General features: G+C 34.5%; 1 protein-coding gene across 4 annotated transcripts in view; it reads right to left on the bottom strand.

The window, feature by feature from the left end:
• The window catches only part of LOC105489428 (DNA polymerase iota), a 29,432-nt gene that overhangs the window by 4,708 nt on the left and 3,335 nt on the right, over nt 1–21,389 (bottom strand). For 3 of the 4 annotated variants that reach the window (XM_011754251.2, XM_011754253.3, XM_011754252.3), the window contains exons 3-9: nt 20,141–20,305; nt 15,654–15,806; nt 12,605–12,841; nt 10,495–10,673; nt 9,455–9,546; nt 6,072–6,202; nt 1,481–1,686 (exon numbers count right to left, since the gene is read on the bottom strand). In XM_011754251.2, coding sequence (XP_011752553.1) covers nt 1,481–1,686; nt 6,072–6,202; nt 9,455–9,546; nt 10,495–10,673; nt 12,605–12,841; nt 15,654–15,806; nt 20,141–20,305 — 1,163 coding nt within the window. Of the gene's footprint in view, nt 1–1,480; nt 1,687–6,071; nt 6,203–9,454; nt 9,547–10,494; nt 10,674–12,604; nt 12,842–15,653; nt 15,807–19,205; nt 19,373–20,140; nt 20,306–21,389 lie in introns of those variants that run through there. The other variant, XM_024795258.2, reaches the window with a different exon arrangement.

The raw sequence follows: 21,389 nt of genomic DNA on the forward strand, positions 1-21,389 counted from the left end.
GTTCCAAATAACTAGAGATCTACTACCACAATTAGTCACACTATTTTGTGAATCTTTACCCACTATTCCAGGAAGAGGTTTCCTTCCTAGATAGCACCGAGACAGAGGTAAACATGCATTTGGAGACCTGGGAAGAGTGTAACAATCATGCAACCAAACTTTCAATTCTATAAATACAAGAATGGTGGCCTAGAGAACACAAGTTCACCTAAGGGTATTTTTCAGAAAAACATACACATACAGCATCAAGGGCTAGTTTTCCAAAAATTATTATTCTAAAGGGTAACTTTTAACAAAAAGATTAAAAAGTCTATAACAAAAACCCAACATCATCAAGATATAGTACGAGTTTATATTTATATAAAAATTTAAAGACATTTTCAACTCTAACTTGTGTAATTTTCCCATAGTTTTTCATTTAAATGTCTCCTCTAGTTTTAAGCAGCATAAAAATATAAACATAGTCAAATATAACTCAGTAAACATCAACACAATATGAACTCCAAAAAAGTAAAAGGAGTAGAAAAGATTCAGGCCCTTATATTTATTGAATACCTACTGTGTGACAAATATATACAAGGTACTTTCACTTATATTTACTTCTCTAATGCCACTATAAGTGAGCACTTTTAATTCCAATTTCACCGAATAAAATGTAAACAGAAAACACTTTTTCAAATTTAATAGATGGAATAAAAAGGGTCACAGAAAAAAGTAATTTGAAGACACCATTAATTCACTATTTGCATACACTATACTGTTCTCACTTTAAACTTAAATGAAAATGAAAAGGTTATTAAAATTATACTGACAAAACAAACAAAAAAGTATTTTAAATTGAGTTAATTATAGGCATGAACAATTTAGTAAAAAATAATTATTTTTAAGGTAACCCACATTTACTAAATAGTGGTCTATTAGTAAAGGGGTTTTGTTTTAGTCGTCTGAAAATGTGACTGGCCTCTGCCTTTCTATTGTCACACTGTTAACTTTACAACTGTAAAATCAGTAGTCAATTCTATCAATATCGCTATCAACATTCACTACTATTTCAAAACCAAGAAAATGTAAATACTTTAACAAAAGAATCGTGGGAAAGGTACTGGTAACTCATATGTCAGCTAAAAGACAAAAAGATGTGACTTCTAATACCTGAAAATATTTTAATACTTATGAGCTAATCCATCATATTTTTATAGAGCACATATTTTTATAAAATGTGTTAACAATTCCAAAATAGAGAACCTCCATAATGGTTCTCTCTTTTATCCAGTGATGCTTATGTTTTCTTCTTAGATCACAGTATATTTAAGGCCAGCAACCGTAAGATAGGTATTGTAAACAAGTTAATTACCTAAACAATATCACCCAAAAGAATCTCTAAACTCTATCAAAAAGACAAGCACGTAGATTTGTAATTTAACCACACAAATCCCATAAGGGTATACTTAGAAAACTGAACAAAAAAGAGTATACTTACAAAACTGTGCTTGCCAGAGCATGAAGTTGTTGATAATGATGGCGTTAAATAATAATCAATAAGCCCTCTCTTAGCAGTATTTACTGCTTTAAGGTTGCAGAAGCACACACTTAGAAGGGTAAGGTGAAATGGCATCTTCACATTCACCATATTTCGAAAAAGTTTCATTAGTATATCAACCATTGGGGTCATCACATCATAATTTCCTAAATAAAATGTTAAGAAGATAATAAACATAATTAATATTAAGAGCATAATATATTTTATATTGCTGAGATTAAGAAATTAAAATCCTAAATAAGTATCACTGGGCATCTTGACATTATATAACAAATTAAGACATTTCAACATTAATACCAAATGGTTAAAATTTTTCAAAAGATTTGAAATATGGTATTTCTGGTTATAGTACAGTGATATGGTCAGAAAATCCGCTCTCAAAAAGCTACTATAAAACTGAACATTGTCAAAAACAATCATTTTGGTGGAAATCTGGAAATGAACCAAAGGCAAACAAAGTAAGTAGTACTGATTTATGAACAGCTGCTATATGTTAGCTAACAAAGTAGGAGACTTTGTCTGGGACTTCATTGTCTGGGACCGTTCGAATGCCCCTTTACATACCTCAGTTGGTACAGGGTGAAGGCTGCAAAAGTCAGCAGTTTCACTTCTAGAGGAGACAGACCTGATTTGAGGCAGAGGGCAAAAGCCCACACTTAGCAACATTGCCAGTAAAATGAGCAAACTTGATAGGAAATGAATGGGAAGATCCCACAGCTCTGCTAGTCTGAGGCTTTAGTTGTGGTTGGGGTGAATGACAGATCAGTGGACCAGCCAGAAATGTCACCAGGAGATTTGGAAATGAGAGAACCAAAGAGGGACTACATAGGCTCCCCTCACAACCTTAGCTGACTAGGAGGCTACATGCAAATAAACGGAAGGCCACAGAGGGCCTAAGCTCTCCATACACTCATTGAAAGGGCTACATGCACGTCACGGGGAGATAAAGAGGGCCTAGCAGAAATTAAAATTCAAGAAAAACTTGAAAACGGCCTAATTTTTTTTCTTTTATACTTTAAGTTCTGGGGTACATGTGCACAATGTGTAGGTTTGTTACATAGGTATACATGTGCCCTGTTGGTTTGCTGCACCTATCAACTCACCATTTACATTAGGTATTTCTCCTAATGCTATCCCTCCCTCAGCTCCCCACCCGCCAATAGGCCCCGGTGTGTGATGTTCCCCTCCCTGTGTCCATGTGTCCTCATTGTTCAACTCCCACTTATGAGTGAGAACATGTGGTGTTTGGTTTTCTATCCTTGTGATAGTTTTCTGAGGATGATGGTTTCCAGCTTCATTCATGTCCCTGCAAAGAACATGAACTCATCCTTTCTTACGGCTGCATAGTATTCCATAGTGTGTATGTGCCACATTTTCTTTATCCAGTCTATTACTGATGGATATTTGGGTTGGTTCCAAGCCTTTGCTATTGTGAATAGTGCCGCAATAAACATACACGTGCATGTGTCTTTATAGCAGCATGATTTATAATCCTTTGGGTATATACCCAGTAATGGGATGGCTGGGTCAAATGGAATTTCTAGTTCTAGATCCTTGAGGAATCGCTACACTGTCCTCCACAATGGTTGAACTAATTTACACTCCCACCGACAGTGTAAAAGCATTCCTATTTCTCCAGCATCTGTTATTTCCTGACTTTTTAATAATCGGCATTCTAACTGGCATGAGGTGGTATCTCATTGTGGTTTTGATTTGCATTTCTCTAATGACCAGTGATGATGAGCATTTTTTCATGTGTCTGTTGGCTGCATAAATGTCTTCTTTTGGGAAGTGTCTGTTCGTATCCTTGGCCCACTTGTTGATGGGGTTGTTTGCTTTTTTTTTGTAAATCTGTTTAACTATTTTGTAGATTCTGGATATTAGCCCTTTGTCAGATGGATAGATTGCAAAAATTTTCTCCCATTCTGTAGTTTGCCTGTTCACTCTGTTGATAGTTTCTTTTGCTGTGCAGAAGCTCTTTAGTTTAATTAGATTCCATTTGTCAATTTTGGCTTTTGCTGCCATTGCTTTCAGTGTTTTAGTCAATGAGGTCTTTGCCCATGCTTATGTCCTGAATGGTATTGTCTAGGTTTTCTTCTAGGGTTTTTATGATTTCAGGTCTAACATTTAAGTCTTTAATCCATCTTGAGTTAAATTTTGTGTAAGGTGTAAGGAAGGGATCCAGTTTTAGCTTTCTACATAAGGCTAGCCAGTTTTCCCAGCACCATTTATTATATAGGGAATCCTTTCCCCATTTCTTGTTTTTGTCAGGTTTGTCAAAGATCATCAGATAGTTGTAGATGTGTGGTTATTTCTGAGGCCTCTGTTCTGTTCCATTGGTCTATACATCTGTTTTGGTACCAGCACCATGCTGTTTTGGTTACTGTAGCCTTGCAGTATAATTTGAAGTAAGGTAGTGTGATGCCTCCAGCTTTGTTCTTTTTGCTTAGGATTGTGTTGGCTATGTGGGCTTTTTTGGTTCCATATGAAATTTAAAGTATTTTTTTCCAATTCTGTGAAGAAAGTCAGTGGTAGCTTGATGGGGATAGCACTAAATCTATAAATTACTTTGGGCAGTATGGGAAAATGACCTAAATATTTTAAGTCCTTTCCAACCCATACACTTATCCACTGGCAGAGGCAGACAGCTTCCAGACTGTAGTGTTTGAGCAGAACCTTTGCCAAACATTGGCTAACCATGAAACTATACAGACATGGGCAACTTCCCAGAAGCCCATATTAAAATAAAAATTTGAATTAAAAAAAAAAAAAGAACACTGAGCAGAGAAATCAGTGGCTACAGAACCCAGGGGAGGTAGATTCTGCAGATTACGTTCAGACAAGTTACCTAAAAAAAAGTACAGGAAAGAAAAAAAAAACCCTACAAGAAAAAATTTTAAATCCACAGTTGCTACAATACATTATCTATGAGGTCTAGTTTTCAATAAAATAGTTCAAAACATGCAAAGAAACAGGAAAGTGTGATACATATTTGGGGGAAAAAGCAGTTAACATAAATTGACTTTGAGGTGGACTTAGCAAAGACTTCAAATTCATTATTATAGATATGTCCAAAGAATTAAAGACAACCATGTTTAAAAAATTAAAGCAAAATATAATGAGTACAAAAAAAGGAGAATCTCGATAAAGAAACAAAACCAAACATAAAAACAAAAGACAAACAGAAATTCTAGAGTTAAAAAGCACAGTAACCAAAACCAACAAATCACTACAGGGGCAATGGCAGTTATGAGATACAGATGAATCAGAGACCTTAAAGGCAGCTCAATACAGATTATCTACTTTGTAAGAAAGAACAGAAAAAAAAAGATTGCAGAAAAATAAACAGAGCAGCAGAGACCATCATAGGGTGGAATCGGTGTAAGGATAAACATATAGACCAATGAAACAAGAAAGTCAGGAAATAAACTCTTATATTTATGGTCAATTAATTTTTGACAAAGATGCCATGGTAATTCAGTGGGTGAAGAAAAATCTTCAACAAATGATGCAGGAACAACTGGATACCCACACGCAAAGCAAAGAATTAAGTCCCTTACCATATACCACACATAAAAAATTAACTCAAAATGGACATAAACATAAAGCTTAAAAACTATAAAACTTCTAACAGAAAACAGAATATATGACCTCTGAGTTAGGCAAAGAATTTTTACATATAACACCAAAAACACTATCCATAAAAGAAAAACCACAATACTATATACCGCTAGAACAACTATAATCGAAGAGACTGACAATACAAATATTGGCAAAAATATGAAAAACTGGAACCTTCATATATTGTTGATGAAAATGTAAATTATTACATGAACTTTGGAAAAAGTTGGCAGTTTCTTAAACAGTTCATGTTCCCATATGATCCAGCAATTCCACTCCTTAAAATCTACCCAAGATAAAGGAAAACATATGCATATGCCCATCCAATGACTTGCACTTAAATGTTCTTCAAAATGGAAACAATCTAAATGCCCATAAAGACTCATGCTATCAGTTATCACAGTTTTGTTCTCTTTGAACTTGGAAAACATTCTTAAATGACTCTTTACTTATCTATTTAAAAACCAGGCCAGGTGCAGTGGTTCATGCCCATAATCCGAGCACTGTGGGAGGTTGAGGCAGAAAGATTGCTTGAGCTCAGGAGTTTGAGACCTTGTCTATCCTAAATGTCAAAAAAAGTTAGCCAGGTCTGGTAGCATGCACCTACGGTCCCAGCTACCCGGGAGGCTGGGGTAGAATAATTGTTTGAGCCGGGGAGACGAAGGCTGCAGTGAGCTATCACAGCACCACTGCACTTCAGCCTTCGTGCAGAGCAAGACCCTGTCTCAAAAAATAAATAAATAAACAAACAACAAAGTTTTCTGGTGAAAATTCCTGATAGAATAAAAGCATTTAATTGCTTGCTAATTCCCTGTGAAGACCCTCCATTTTTGGAGCATATTTCTAGTTCAAAGTTGGCTTGTTTAAGAGTTCAACCTGCTAATGAAACTGTTGGAAAACTAGTCCATACCTGTCCCTAACTTCTGAATTATATGTGATGGAATAGGGCACTGACGACTCTCACGACCACAGTGCTTCTCAGAGGGATATCGACGGATTATTAATCTTACTGTATGAGGCTTCCTTCCATCTTGGCATACTCTAAAAATAAAGAGAAAGTGGAAATAAGGAATTAGAAAAGTATTACCTTTTTAAATTATATAACACCTCATTTATCTAAAGGTGCCAGATTTTGTTAAATATAACAATTATACATATAGTAGATAACAAAATAGTAAGCAATAAAGGTCCCTGAGTATCCAAATAATCATCGCAAAGTCTATGCACTAAAACTCTGAATGTTTAGATGTCAAACTCTCAGGCCTCACTCAGAATTGAGTGCTGTCAGAAATAGAAGAGATATAAGATATAATCAAAACAAGTTGTTTTATAATACAAATTCAAAACAAAACTAAAAGCAACCAATTTTTTTTTCAAGATGGAATCTCGCTCTGTTGCCCAGGCTGGAGTGTGGTGGCACAATCTCAGCTCACTGCAACCTCCACTTCCCAGGTTCAAGCAGTTTTCCTGCCTCAACCTCCTGAGTAGCTGGGACTACAGGCACGTGTGACCACACCTGGCTAATTTTTGTATTTTTAGTAGAGAGGTGGTTTTGCCATGTTGGCCAGGCTGCTCTCGAACTCCTGACCTCAGGTGATCCCCCACCTCAGCCTCCCAAAATGCTGGGATTACAGACGTAAGTCACCACACCTAGCCAAAAGGCAGCAAATTAAAATCAGCAGGAAATTTAAGAAACTGAATCATTCACTAACAAAAGCAAGTAAGTGAAAAATAACAAAATAACTTTTTTCAAACTTTTTTCTTATGAGATTACCAAAAAAAAGATTTTTTTTTTACAAAATGAGATTACTCTTGTTAAAGAGTAATCACTATTACCATTATATGATAGTTTATTAGAGCAATATCTTCAAAGATCATATGCTATACTTAGTATATAATTAATATACAATATGTGCACATGCATTTTTAAAAAGAGTTTCATCCAATTGTCTTGGTTTTGGTATTGAAACAAAGGTTTTAATTATATGACAAATTCACTTAAGAAGTACAAAACCTAATTAATGGAAAAAAAGTCATTAAAGGATAACATTTCCCCTTTTATACACATGGCAACGCATATAAAACCAAATCTCAGACATAAAATGCAAATATTGCATATTGTTAAACACACTCAACTTGAAGATTCTGATCTGAAAAAAACAGTTTTGGGCCAGGCACGGTGGCTTATACCTGTAATCTCAACACTTTGGGAAGTTCAGGTAGGAGGATCACTTGAGCCCAGGAGTTCAAGACCAGCCTGGGCAACATAGCGAGACCTCATCTACAAAAATTTAAAAATTAGCTAGGCTTTATGGCAGGTGCTTTCCCAGCTATTCTGGAGGCTGAGGTGGGAGGACTGCTTGAGCCCAGGAGGCTGAGGCTGCAGTGAGCCATGATTGCACTATTGCATTCCAGCCTGGGTGACAGAGCAAGACTCTATCGCAAAAAAATAAAAAATAAAATAGTTCTGTATTAAATAAATTTTTTCTATCTCTTATTGCTTTGTGACAAAACTTCTCGATGGCTGCTTAACTAGGATAATAAAATACCTTAAATGGCTACTAGTTTAAATATCTTCCAGTTAAACGTGTTCTATTAATTATGCAATTCAAAGAGTATGATATGCTAATTAAGACACATTAGAAAAAGGCTGAATCATAAGCAATATTAAACTAGTGCCTAGAGGATGGATTAAAAATAATATGGTTTTTACATTTCTTACATACCTATAGTATTAATCATAACATACTCTAGAGAAAACAAAAGTAATTATACACAAATACACACAGACACTCCTGTAATTTTTTTTTTTGCAAGTCACTTAGATGGTGTTATAATTCAGTCACTGAAATAAGGGCCCGTGGTGTGGGAGAAAAGGAGCTGGCAAGCAGAGATACAGATAAATGGTTAATTTCACAGGTTTTGTATTTCACAGGTTTAGAGCACCTGGTCTCACTTCTGGGTTGACTCTTCAAATAAGAGAACCTGTAAAACTTATACTTCTTGCGGTTTTTCTACGTGAAGAACTGTCTCCAAATGTTAGGCATTTCAGAGTAGTCTTCTATTTAGCTGAAGCAAATGACCCAGTTTCACTAGCATACGCGCAGGCCCAGCCTGAGTCATATCACTGAAGCCCAGTCATACAGCCAGCCCCAGCTGCATGCAGCCAACAATGAGCTACATGGCTCTGCTCAAGACATTTGAGTGCCACGTTGCATACAACAGCAAAGTTGGAGGAAATTTCACTTCATCAGTTTTCTCAGACTTAGAACCATCCAAAAACCATTTTCTCTAAATACAGTTAGTCCTCCTAGAATCATTAGAGAAGCACACCTACTCTAAACTGTTAGAGCCCTGAAACCACAATTTGAGAAATTTCTAACAAGAAAAGCAGAAACAAAGAAGGGGAAGAAAACAGATAATACTTGTTTGTGGAATATGAATATTGAGAAATACATGTATAATGACAAGGAGCACCACAAAATTAAATTTCCTTTTCAGTTTATCTTGTGCTACTCATATATTTATAACCCCAGGTGATACTCTTCACATACAGATCAGAAACCCTGCACACACCTGCAGTCACTCACCCTGCTCACACATAGCCCCAGCCAGCCATTCTTTCCTTCGACTCTGTTTTATTTTACAGTCTGAGGCAAAAGAGATACAAGGGTTCTTCTGCTTCTTCCTTCACTGTTACTTTAATAATTTCCTATCCCCAACAATCACAAATTTATATAGCTGTTCCTGTATCAGGAGTTTCAGAATTATGACAGTATTATTCCTCTTTGCATTTTTTTCTTCTTAATGAAATGCAAGTAACTATTAGCAGAGATATATGGTTAATTTCACACGTTTTGTATTTCGCATGTATTTGTATTTAGCATGGTACTAACTTAATGAAATTCAAGTAACTATTAGGTTGAGGGCAAAGGCTTTGCAATTGCCACAGGGAAAAATTAAAACTTCTTCTTCTCACCTGAAGACTAGAGTAAGTCTAAGAATGTTAGAAATATCCATAAAACCCCTTTAGGTAACCATCTGCAGCTTTAGATCCATAGGACAACCACACTGTTACTAGAATTAAGACCAATGAATTAAATTTAGGTAAGAGCCCCTATTACCATCTTTACAATAGTTTATAATGCAGAGAAATCACATGATAAATTATTTTTACATTGTTTACTCTCCAGATAATCTGTCAGTTCCAAGATGGAACATCAAATATTCTTTCTATATACCGTATACAGAATGAATATATAGGATGACTTGGCAAAATGGATTGAAAATCACCTGTTTAAAAGACTAGCAAGTAGTTCTTCAATCTTATTTTTAGCTTCAACTTCGGATGAACATTTTTTAAATGAATCTTCTTCACTAAAGGACTATCAAAGAAGCATAAATAAGGATTAGTGCAAACTCTAAGAATTATGTCTAATTATTATCAGTGTATAGTCAAATAAATATTCAATACATTCTTTACTAACTTACCTCTTGTCCTTAGTTTCAGCCATTTAGTTCACTTTTATATTAACTGTTTTTTATCTGCAAGCTACTGTACTCACTAGAAAGTTAATATCAAATATTACTAAATTAACAGTTAATATAAAACAGTTAATAAAAAATAATTCAAAGTTAAGAAAACTCTAAAGCTCTAGTACCAACTCCAAGCTTTATTGTATGATTATGGCAAGACTTCTTAATCACCTAGGACTTGAATCTAAGTTTATCCTTGGACAAACTTAGACTTATATCCTTGGACTATATCCTTGGACCAGTATATGGTCCTCAAGTTATTTAACCTTTCTAAAGTACAGTATCCTCATCTTGAGAGAGAGAGAATGGAAGGAAGGAAAGAAGAAAGGTAAGAAAGAATGGACAAACAACCGTACTACCTACCTTGATGCTTTGTTGTGAAGATTAAATGGACTAATGTATTTCAAGCACTCAGGAAAGTGCTTGTCCCATAGCAAAAAAATCAGTCAATGTTAATTGGGTGATTATACCTTTCCCATTTGCTAAATCACTGGACTACTCTGAAAACAAGATTTTTAAAAGATTAAAATATTTTGCCTCATATATGCATTATAGGCTATTAAGTTGCACTGTCTTCAATCATAGTAGCTAACTTAAGATATCAAAATATCAATGCTTAAGATTCAATTTAAGAATACTTACTAATCCAACCTATTAATAATAAATCAGCCTTCTAATAGGAAAGAGATCACATACTAAGCAAACTAGAATAGTAAGAACATGGTACTGTAACTAGAAATCTTTATCTCAAATAATGTGATAACCAGTACTTAATTAAAATAAATATCATCGTGTACCTGAGGTGGTCCTGAGGGTATCACAGGGGAGTTATCCTCTCCAAAACTGAGCTTCTGGATACGCTGAGCAAGTGAAATTCCTAATTCTTTTTCTAAAATTTTGGATGAAAAGGTTTGGAGATCATGCACACTATTGATACCCAGTGCTTCAAGACATTTGGCAGTTTTATAGCCAATACCTAAATAAAAAGAAGTGCATACAAAGTTAAAAATAGCTTTTCTCCTTAAAACAAAGCTAATTAAAATATTATAAATATATCAATCATATCTTTAAATTCTATAATTTACACAGTAGTCCCCCCTTATCCACAGGGGATACATTCTAAGACCTTCAGTGGATACCTGAAACCATGGACAGTATCAAACCCTATATATATACAGTACTGTTTTTTCCATTACATATATACCTATGATAAAGTTTAATTTATAAATTAGGCACAATAAGGGTTAACAATAATAATAAAATAGAACTACAACAATATACTTATACAAGTTATGTGAATGTGGTCTCTGCCTCCCTCTCTCAAAATATCTTAGTATTTTCAAACCACAGTTGACTGCAGGTAACAGAAATTGTGAAAAGTGAAACTGCAGATAACGGGGGACTACTGTATTTTGCAAAGATCAAACTCCATTGCAAACTAGGTTGCTGTTCTTCCACTCAGGGCTCCTGAATTATATGCATCTCTTTGAAGTCCTCACAAAATGCAGTAAAACAAAATGAATACAGAGACAGTCAATAAATGCTGTCTTACTAAAATAAAAATTTTACTACCTGTTATGTAAAATTCCAGAAATATTCAGAAATCATGATTATTATTAATGTACAAAAAGGCTGCCACTAGAGCAATTAAAATGAATTAAGTGTACATATTAGGTAAACTAACTGGTTCCTATATGCACCACCATATATTTACCCATAAGTCATATCTAACATTTACCATCCAGAATACAGCTATGAGCCAGAAAGCAAACAAAACAAAAAATCTTGCTAGCAAAACTGTCACAAAGTTCTTGCACTAAAATTCAGTCATACTTTATCCACAAGAGAAAACACTCAGGCCATTTAGTGTCTCCTTATTCTTTTCATTTAAAAATAATAATTCCACAGTTATCTGATTTTCTTGCACAGGAAAAGCCTAAGTTGGAGGAGATGGCTGTGTAGGGGGAATTATGAGAGTGACAGATTTTTCACGCAAAAATAAAAGGTGGCTGGCAATTTGGAAATAAGTGAGAAAGCAGAAAGCCTGTTTAAAAAAAAAAAAAGTTACAAGAACTCAAAAGTAAAGCCAAGTAATAATGTTTTGCACCAGTATATAGTCCTCAATTTATTACAACCTGACATTGTTCTTCAGAAGGCAGAACCAAAGTCATCCACAAAATTTCAAATTATAGTTATACTATACTAAGGAAGGCAAGGCAGTGTATAATACATTTTGGAATCACACAAGTATCAGTTAAAAATGTGAAGTTTGACATCTAAGTTTCAGAGGTATTAGAAATTCACTTCCACAGAACTCTTTTATAACATCTTATTCCCCAGCAATACCACAGAAATGTAGTTCAACATATCCATTATCAACGGTCTATAAAAACTTGGGTATTTGATCTGCAAAGAAACAAACTTGCACCATGACCTAAATAGGTCACCAAACTCCTCATGGAAATCAGTTTCCTCATCTTTAAACTGAGGAACTTGGCCTAGATGTTTTGGAAAGTCCATTGTAGCCTTAATATTTTATATATAATCCCAAAAGAGACTTAGTAAAAGACAAACTCCCCTCTCTAGAGGCAATGTACTGTATAAGAGTATGACCCAGGGACTGGAAATAAAGACCGTATGTTTCTAGGCTATAACTTTTATGACCATATTCTAACCATCCAAAGTAGATAAAATAAGAAAAGTACTTTCACATATTTCTTAATCCAAATTTGCTTCAGAAAACATTATGGTTTTTGTTAGTTTTTTCCAGGAACCAAGTATACACACACATACATGCACACACTCACATACACCTCTACCTAAGAATTAATTACACTGTACCTATAATTTTAAAATTAAAGAAATATAATAAGACATATATGTACTTTTCAAAGATATTTGTCTTACCAGGTATTTCCTTTATGTGATTCAAACTAAGAATAAGATGTTGACAACTTTCCGGTAATAAGACTGTTTGTTGATTTGGTTTAAAGACACCAGAAACTAATTTTGCCAACAGTTTATTAGAAGCCACTCCAGCACAGCCAGTGAGCCCCAAGTGATTATACATGGCTTCCCGCATCTCTGCTGCAATCTGAGATCCAATAAGTAGTCTGATGTGCAAGATGTCATGCAGGTTTATAGCTTTAAAAACAACAAATGTCATTCAAAGTCACAAGAAAAAAACTTTAAAATTTTGTTTTTTACAAAATAATTTTTAAAAGGTAGAAGGCTTAGTCTATATCCAACTACCACCACCACCACCACCACCACCACCACCACCACCACCACCACCACCTGGTATGGTTGCAATGTTTGTCCCCTCCAAACCTCATGTTGTAATTTGATCCCTAATGTTGGAGGTGGGGTCAAATGGGAGGTGTTGGGATCACAGGGGTGGATCCCTCATGAACAGATTAATGCCCTCCCTCAGGGATGAGTAAGTTTCTCACTGTATTAGCTCCAGAGACAGGTGGTTGTTAAAAGAGCCTAGCACCTCCCCCAGCCCTTGCTTCCTCTCTCACCATGTGATCTCTGTACACACTGGCTCCCCTTTGCCTTCCACCATGAGGCGAAACAGCCTGAGACCCTCACCAGATGCAGAGGCCTAATCTTGACTTTTCCAGCCACAAGAATCATGAACCAAATGAACCTTTTTTTCTTTGTAAATTACCAAGTCTCAGGTATTCTGTTAAAGCAACACTAAATGGACTAAGAGACCACTGCCACCCTGTTATCCACTTGACTAATCTCTTTCATGCTTCATAGGAATACTGTAAACAAATTCAATAAGCAAATTCCAACAGCCTGTGATAGTGACTGTATTCTGGGAGTGCTTAATAATTAACACATTATGGAAACTGATCTCATAAAAACATTCCTACTGACATTAACAAAACTTTTACTCATATTTACCTGTAAGTAAGCATAAAAGTACTATTATATAACAAGAAAGCTAACATTATGCTTTAAAGATCTAAATCTTAACCATGCACTAACTATATATGCTGCTGAAAACAATCTCTGACCTGTACATAGTTTTAGAGCTCTTTTATGAAAAGTGTAAGAAAATTATATAAAAATAAATTTGCTTTAGGTGTTAAACAGTGTTGGAATTACATGAAACCATCCTAACCTCAAAGAGATTCACACTAAAAGTATTTAGAGATGAAATGTCAGGATGTCTGCCATTTGCTTCCAAATAGCTCATCAACCAACCAAGCGATCCATAGAGAGGACAAGAGAAAGCAAATGTGGCAAAATAACAACTAGTTTATCTACAAGAAAAGACATAATGAGCTGGGCGCAGTGGCTCACGCCTGTAATCCCAGCACTTTGTTTGGGAGGCCAAGGCAAGCAGATCACCTGAGGTTAGGAGTTCAAGACCAGCCTGGCCAACATGGTGAAACCCCATCTCTACTACAAATTAAAAAATTAGCCAGTGTGGTGGCACGTGCCTGTAGTCCCAGCTAGTTGGGAGGCTGAGGCAGGAGAACCGCTTGAACCCAGGAGGTGGAGGTTGCAGTGAGCCAAGATTGTACCACTGCACTCTGGCCTGGGCGACGGAGTGAGACTGTGTCTCAAAAAAAAAAAAAAAAAAGAAAAGGACACAATGGGTATTTGTTGTACTATTCTGTCAACTTTCCTGTAGGTTTGAAAAAAATTTTAATAAAATCTGTGTGAAAGATGAAGAATTAATCAATAATTCCACATTTCCTTTTTGGGATATAAAACCTAGCTCTCTATAATGTACTCTAACCAATAAAATCTAAGTTTGCTTTAAAAATTATATAGAAATATATCTGAAATACTCTTGCTACTTAGCCCTTGTAAGTTACAAATGAGCACAAGTACAAAAGATACATGAAAAGCTCCATGTATTATAGAAACTGTAGTTTTACTGCTTTTCTTCTGTGGAGAACTATTCTGTAGACTGATGTCTAGTTCTCAAAAAAGAGGATAAGAGGAAATGCATAGGGAGGCTTAAGAGCAAAAGGGTCAGACAAGTCTTACACAACAGCAGAGTAACTTGTCTTGTATGTGGTATGATAAGGGAGTCACCAGCAGAGTCATAAGATGTCTGAAAGCCTAATTAGATATTCACTGGTGCTTACTACAGCTTATTTTCAAATGTAAATATCCCTGGAAATACCATCAGTCATTCATATCTTAATACATGAAGGAGACAAACCATTCTGCTTTCTTGCTAACTTTGACAAAGATTATTTATAAATAAACAGATTAAATAGGAGCTTAGAGAAGATTCTGGCACATGGCAGATAAGCCTGGACAACATTCCAAAAGTGCTAACTTGGGAAGTCAGAGAGCAACATGAGGGTCTCAGGGGAATCGAAGGGAACATGTAAAAGACACATCAAAGGCAAATCTAGCCTACCTGAAAATTCTGCTTAGAGACTGTCTTAGAATAATCAAAAATTATTCCAAAAAGCATATTAAGAAGCCAACTCTTGCAACTTAAGAATGACCTAAAGAGGTATGGCTTTTTGTTTCTTTAAGAGATGGGATCTTGCTCTGCTGCCCAGGCTGGACTCAAACTCCTGGGTTCAAGCAATCCTCTCAGCTCAATCTCCCAAACAGCTGGGACTACAGGGGCGATCCACTGTGCCCAGCTGGGTATAGCTTTCTAAAATGGGAACAGATGCACTGTGTCAGACGAAAACTCTGCGCAGATGAATGCTCTGTGCAAATGAACAGGAACAAAGGTCTGTGCAAATGAAAAGTGCACAGAGCATTGAGCTACATGTCATCAAAATCTTAATACTTATTATGGAATAGCAACACCTAATTTTAGCTGTTCTAGACAGAGTACTGGCTAAATGTAACTCTACCTCCAACAAAAGTCATGAAACTTTCAGAATCACACAGCAAATTCACTGAACATTAAGAAATGTATGTACTTTTAGTTAGTAGGTAGAATCAATAAGAACCCACTCACACTGATTATTGTACACATGACCCGACACAGTCACCGCAGAAAGTTCATCACTTTGCAGCTGCTGTAGTCTCTTCTCAACCATTTCTGTTAGATCCACAAAATTTTCATCAAATCCAAGTCTCTCAACAACTGGACTAAATTCTTCCAGTAATTCTAAATTGAAATAATATTGGAGCACAGATGTAAATGAAGTTATAACTAGGATAAATTTAACTATCTAGTGCTTAAAACTATATCAAATTTATTGTTAAAGGTTTTATATACATTCATAGTTCCATAATATCTTTAATAAAGCCCTCAGTTAACTGACTTTTTTTCTGTACCACATCTTGAGTAGAGGTAATATTTTCCAAAAAGTCTAAAAATGGCATTCCTAGGGCAGTTATTCATGGCAATATATTTAGCTCAATCTTCTACACCTATAATTTTTGTATCTGTAGTACATTAAATATCAATGCTTACAGTAAATTGGTGACCTTGAAGAACTGTGTCAAAGAATAAACTATAGGCTGCTCAGGAAAGTTAAAAACAAGTAATGGTATATTTTAGCTATATTTTCCCCAAGAGTTTAAAAGAGGCAAAACAAAATAACATTAAAAATTTCCAGTTATTACTGAAGAAAACAGAAAGTCAGTCAACTTTCAAAATATACTATAACACGGTATTTTTATTAACCCAAGCATATTCCTTAGGACAGAGAGGCAGAGATGAACCACAACTTACAGGTATTCAAATGCCCATCATCTAGCACAATTATCTAGTTCTTAGGTCAAATGTTTACTAGACTGAGCTAAACCAATATTCAAATTAAATTCAAAAAAACTATCAATTTTCATATATTAACATTGAGACTAACAACTTAAAAATCATTGAGAAAGTTTTTCACTTTCCTCTGAATCACCTTCTACTGACACCAGCTGGATAAGAGAAAACAAATGCAAGTCTCTTGGTATACAAAAATGCATAGATTCTTAAGGTCATATAATCTGAAGCTCAGAAATAAAAGGACTATGTCATTCCACATAGATCACGTTTTTTCACAAATACCAAAAGTGCTTTTTTTTGTTGATGTCAACAGTGACAATGTAAGGGGAAACCAATAAAGATAACAACGTGACACAGTAAACACCAAAAATCACTCCTGAGAAAACTATTACCTAGAGAAAACTATTACCTCCTTTCAGGACAGATAGACAATATGTCTGATCATAGAAAATCATTATTTTGCATTTCCTTCATCAATTTCTGCAATTTATTTTCTAAAGTATATACCTGATATGCAAAGTAACTTGTAGAAAACAAAAGAGTTTATCAAAAGAATGCTACATAAGAAAAATAAAGGATAAGTTTTTAAGTACTAAATAGAAAAACAAGTTAAATACAGAATCATGCACGAAGCTGGTGGATCACTAAATACTGACTGATTTTAGGTCACAGGACAAATCCCTAATTATTCCATTCCTGAAGGTTTTTGTTGTTGCTGTAGTTTTAATGAGACAGGGTCTCACTCTGTTGCCCATGCTGGAGTGGAGTAGCACACCACAGCTCACTACAGCCTTTACTTCCTGGGCCCAAGCAATCCTCCTACCTCAGCCTCTGGGACTATAGGCACATGCTAACCACCCAGCTAACTTTTTTTTTTTTGTTTACTTTTGTAGAGGCAGGGTCTTGCTATGTTATGCTGCCCATGCTGGCCTCACATGATCCCCCCACCACAGTCTCTCAAAGTGTTGAGATTACAGGCATAAGCCACCATGCCCAGCCTCCATTGTAACCTCTTTCTTGGTATCAACTTCATAAGCAAGATACATTTATTAAACATATATAGTGCCCAAAAGAGGAGTCTATAATTAAAGAGAAAGGTATATATGCAGTAGCATAAAAATATGAAATAAATAATAAGGTTATATATTATAAACAGGTCAGAGATAAATACAGTAAGGGACTACATTGGCTATGTTCCTACTTCAACTCAGAAAAATACTGTGAGAAAAATTGATAAAATAACTTTTCTAAAAAAAAACTTTTTTCAAAAAAAAATGACACAAAAAGTACCAAGTACTTAGAAAAAGATGAACAACCCAAATAAAAAACAGGTGCAAGTGAATAGGTTAACAGAAAAGATACATAAATGACCAAAAATATATTAAAAAAAAGGCTCAACCTTACTCATGGAAAACTGCAAATCGAAACAATGATTTACTCTTCTTCGACTATGAAGCAAAGATTTTTAAATCTAACACTCTTGTACATACTAGCAATATGTTGCGGCAATCTCAAATGTAACATATCCAAACATTTAAATGCAAATCATGTTTGATCCAACAATTCACTTCTAGGAACTTACCTTATGGAAATCCCCTTAAAAGTATGCCAACATTTCTATACGAAAATGTCTAAGAGCAAAAATCTGGTAACAGCCTAATAATCCATCACTATGCAGGGAAACCATATAAATTACCATCCAAAACAAGACTTTTTTTTAGTGAAAGAAGGTGCAATTACTAATCATGTAGCAACAACAGGCATAAAGTTGGACGTACTGTCTTCGTATCACTGAAGAACTGGTTAAATAAATACGGACTAAATACAATGAAATACTGTGCAGGCATTAAAGAGAGTGAGGAAGATCTCTGTGAATGACACGGAAGATCATTAAGCTCAAAGGCAAGCTACAGAATTGTATATATTATATAATCACTTCTGTGTACACTAAAACTCAAATTTTTATTTTTTCTCCACAGGGAAAGTTCTAAAAACTAAAGTTTTAATATTTAGACACAATTTTGCATAATAAAAGCAGTGATATCCGGGAGTATAATCTTGTCTTTTCTGCTTCACTATCCCTTCTTCTTTCCTCCCATTTCAGCACTACACCTTTCCCACCACAAGTTAACCAATGTTAAAAACCTGTAATATACCCTCTAATGTTTCTCTTCTTGTTCATATGTAGACATACACATATATATGAGAGGAGGCATTTAGGCCATCATTTTACACATTTGGAAAAACATGATACATCATTTTGTACCTTGCCTTTTATTCACTCAACAAAGCCTATCTCCATCAGTCAAATAGTATTGTACCAATGCATTCTTTTTAATGGCTATATAATATCCATCATACAGATGTCTTAGTTTATTTGGCTATTCCTCTTGATGGACATTTTTCCTTCCATATATTTGACAATCATAAACCATGCTACGATAAATATTGTTGTACATATGTCCTTATGTACTTGTGGTTCTCCTTTTTTTAGAGACAAGAGTCTCACTCTGTCATGCACACGCAGGCTGGAATGCAGTAACACAATCATGGCTCACTGCAACCTCGAGCGAAGCAATCCTCCTACCTCAGCATCCAAAAGTGCTGGGATTACAGGTATGAGTCACAATGCGCCAGTCTCATGATTTTATTTCTATTTGATAAACTCCCAGCAATGATCTCACTGGATGGAAGAACATTTATCTTTAAACTCAGTAAGTGTTCTTGATACTTTTTCTCACATTCCTTTTAATTTTGGGTAAGTATGATGGATATAAAATATCTTACTAATTCAAATTTCCTTGGCCACTAATAAATTTGAGTATTTTTTCCTTGTAATTGTTAGACACTGGGTTAAGTTCTTCTTGTCAACTGCCTATTCATATTCTTCATCCTTTTTTATTAGGTTTCTTTTTCCTGTTAATTTCTAAGAGCTCTTTGTATATTATAGACATTTAACCCAGTCATCTGAAAATTGCTGTGATAAAAGAAAAACAAAAAAAAGTAAAAAAGACAAATAATTGCAAAGCTGATCATTATGCATTTTTACACTATATATTAAGTAACTGAGGTTTTTGCAATTAAAAGTAATTGTGAAAGCCACACTTACTTTTGCACCAATCTACTATATTTGCAATGTGCCAGTGCACACTCATTTTTATTTTTCCTGTAATTTACTATAACACTAAGATTTAAATCCAAACCTTAGCATGGGAAAGTTTAGCTACATTGTAATATTTAGTATATATATAAAACTTAAGAAAATATTAATATATCCAATATTTTTATTAATATTTCATAAATCAATTTTTAATTATGCTGATCAAAAGTTACAGAAGCCTCTTTCAATTATCATGAATGCATTAGAAAACAACATTATTTCTTCATAATTCATTTAAACTTAAAATTTTAAAGACCTGGCATCTTTTACAGTACAGTTTCCCATTTTCTCACTTTTAAACTTTGTTTTCCATTTTTCCCTATTATATAAACATCAATCATAACAGAGTTAAAATTTCTTCCAACTATACATCTTCTTAAAAATACTATTCACAGCATACAGTTATCCTTTTACATAATTTTTAAAGTTGACAAGACCCAAAATAAGAAGTTATTAGGAAAAAGCATCTTATGTTATTTTTACATTTACTAAAAAATTCATGTAATGAACAGGCATCCTACATAAAAATTAATGCTAAAAGTATATTGCTTATCATTTGTACCTGTAACCTTATAAGACATTTCTCTGTAGCGGGTCAGGTCTTCTCCATTAACTAATACCAGCTGTGGACACTTTTCTTTTGCATCTCTGACGTTCATAAGTTTCTTAACTCCAAGTTTCCTAGCTTCATAGTTGCAGGTAACCACCAAATATTTCTGTTGAACCCCTATAAAAATATTTTAGGAGAAACTCAAGCACAATTGAAGAAACATTTAAAGACATTATTAATTCCATATTACATTTGTCTAAGTTGTAAGACAGTTTTGATAAGAAGCAAAAGCCCTGTCTCAAAAAACACAGCCTCCATAAATCAAATTTCCATAATGCAGAAACATTAGGTTTTCAAGCTATCTCCTAATTATGAATTATAATATACCAATGTATTATTTTTCCATACCCCACTTTTAATCTCTGGTTGTTTTGTCTCCTTGAAGAAGGAAAGTTATTATTAAATAACAAAACACTGAATAACACAGAATTACAAGTTAGATCAATTATTCATATACAAAAGGCAATCTGTGTATTACATTTCTCAAATTTAGTAAAAATGAACCTAAATCGATATATTCTATGGAATCTTCAGTGATAACATACAAACCAAATCTCTCTAGGATTTTTTTTCCAGACAATATAAAAGCAGATTAATTTATATTGCCATATAATAGGGCATGTTCTACCAAAAAAAAAACCAGATGAAAATAATTGAGTACAACTAAATACTGGTTGCTGCTAGAAAAACTCAACTTCTCTTCTGAGTAATTTGCTAATATAAAGCAATATAAAATATAATATGTACATGAAATATATAAAACAAGTGCCGGGCTACAGCAATTTTTAGGGATCTAATAGTTACCTACTACTTATTGAACTGTTCTATAAAAAATGATTAAATAATCATTTATTTACAGACTGCATAAAAAGTTCTAGTTTATTGGTGACTCAAGAGTGCTAAAAATTATTTGCTCTTCTCTTTTTATACAAGTTTACTACTTGCTTACCATTGTAAGAGTAATGTTCACCTAAAATATGTAAAATACAAACATGTAGAAAAAAAAGGTTATGTCCATTTCTCTGTTAGACATTGTTTCTAAAATTTTGATGTCATAAACAAGGCAAAGAAATGTTATTTTTATATAAAGTTTTTTCATATATCAGGTAACGCCCAAAATATAATCATGGAACCAAAGGTAGTAGTAATTTTAGACTCCACAGTGAACTATTTAAAAAAATCAGATTGGTAGATTTCTTAA

This window comes from Macaca nemestrina, chromosome 19 (assembly GCF_043159975.1).
Source record: "Macaca nemestrina isolate mMacNem1 chromosome 19, mMacNem.hap1, whole genome shotgun sequence".
Classification (NCBI taxonomy): Eukaryota; Metazoa; Chordata; class Mammalia; order Primates; family Cercopithecidae; genus Macaca; species Macaca nemestrina.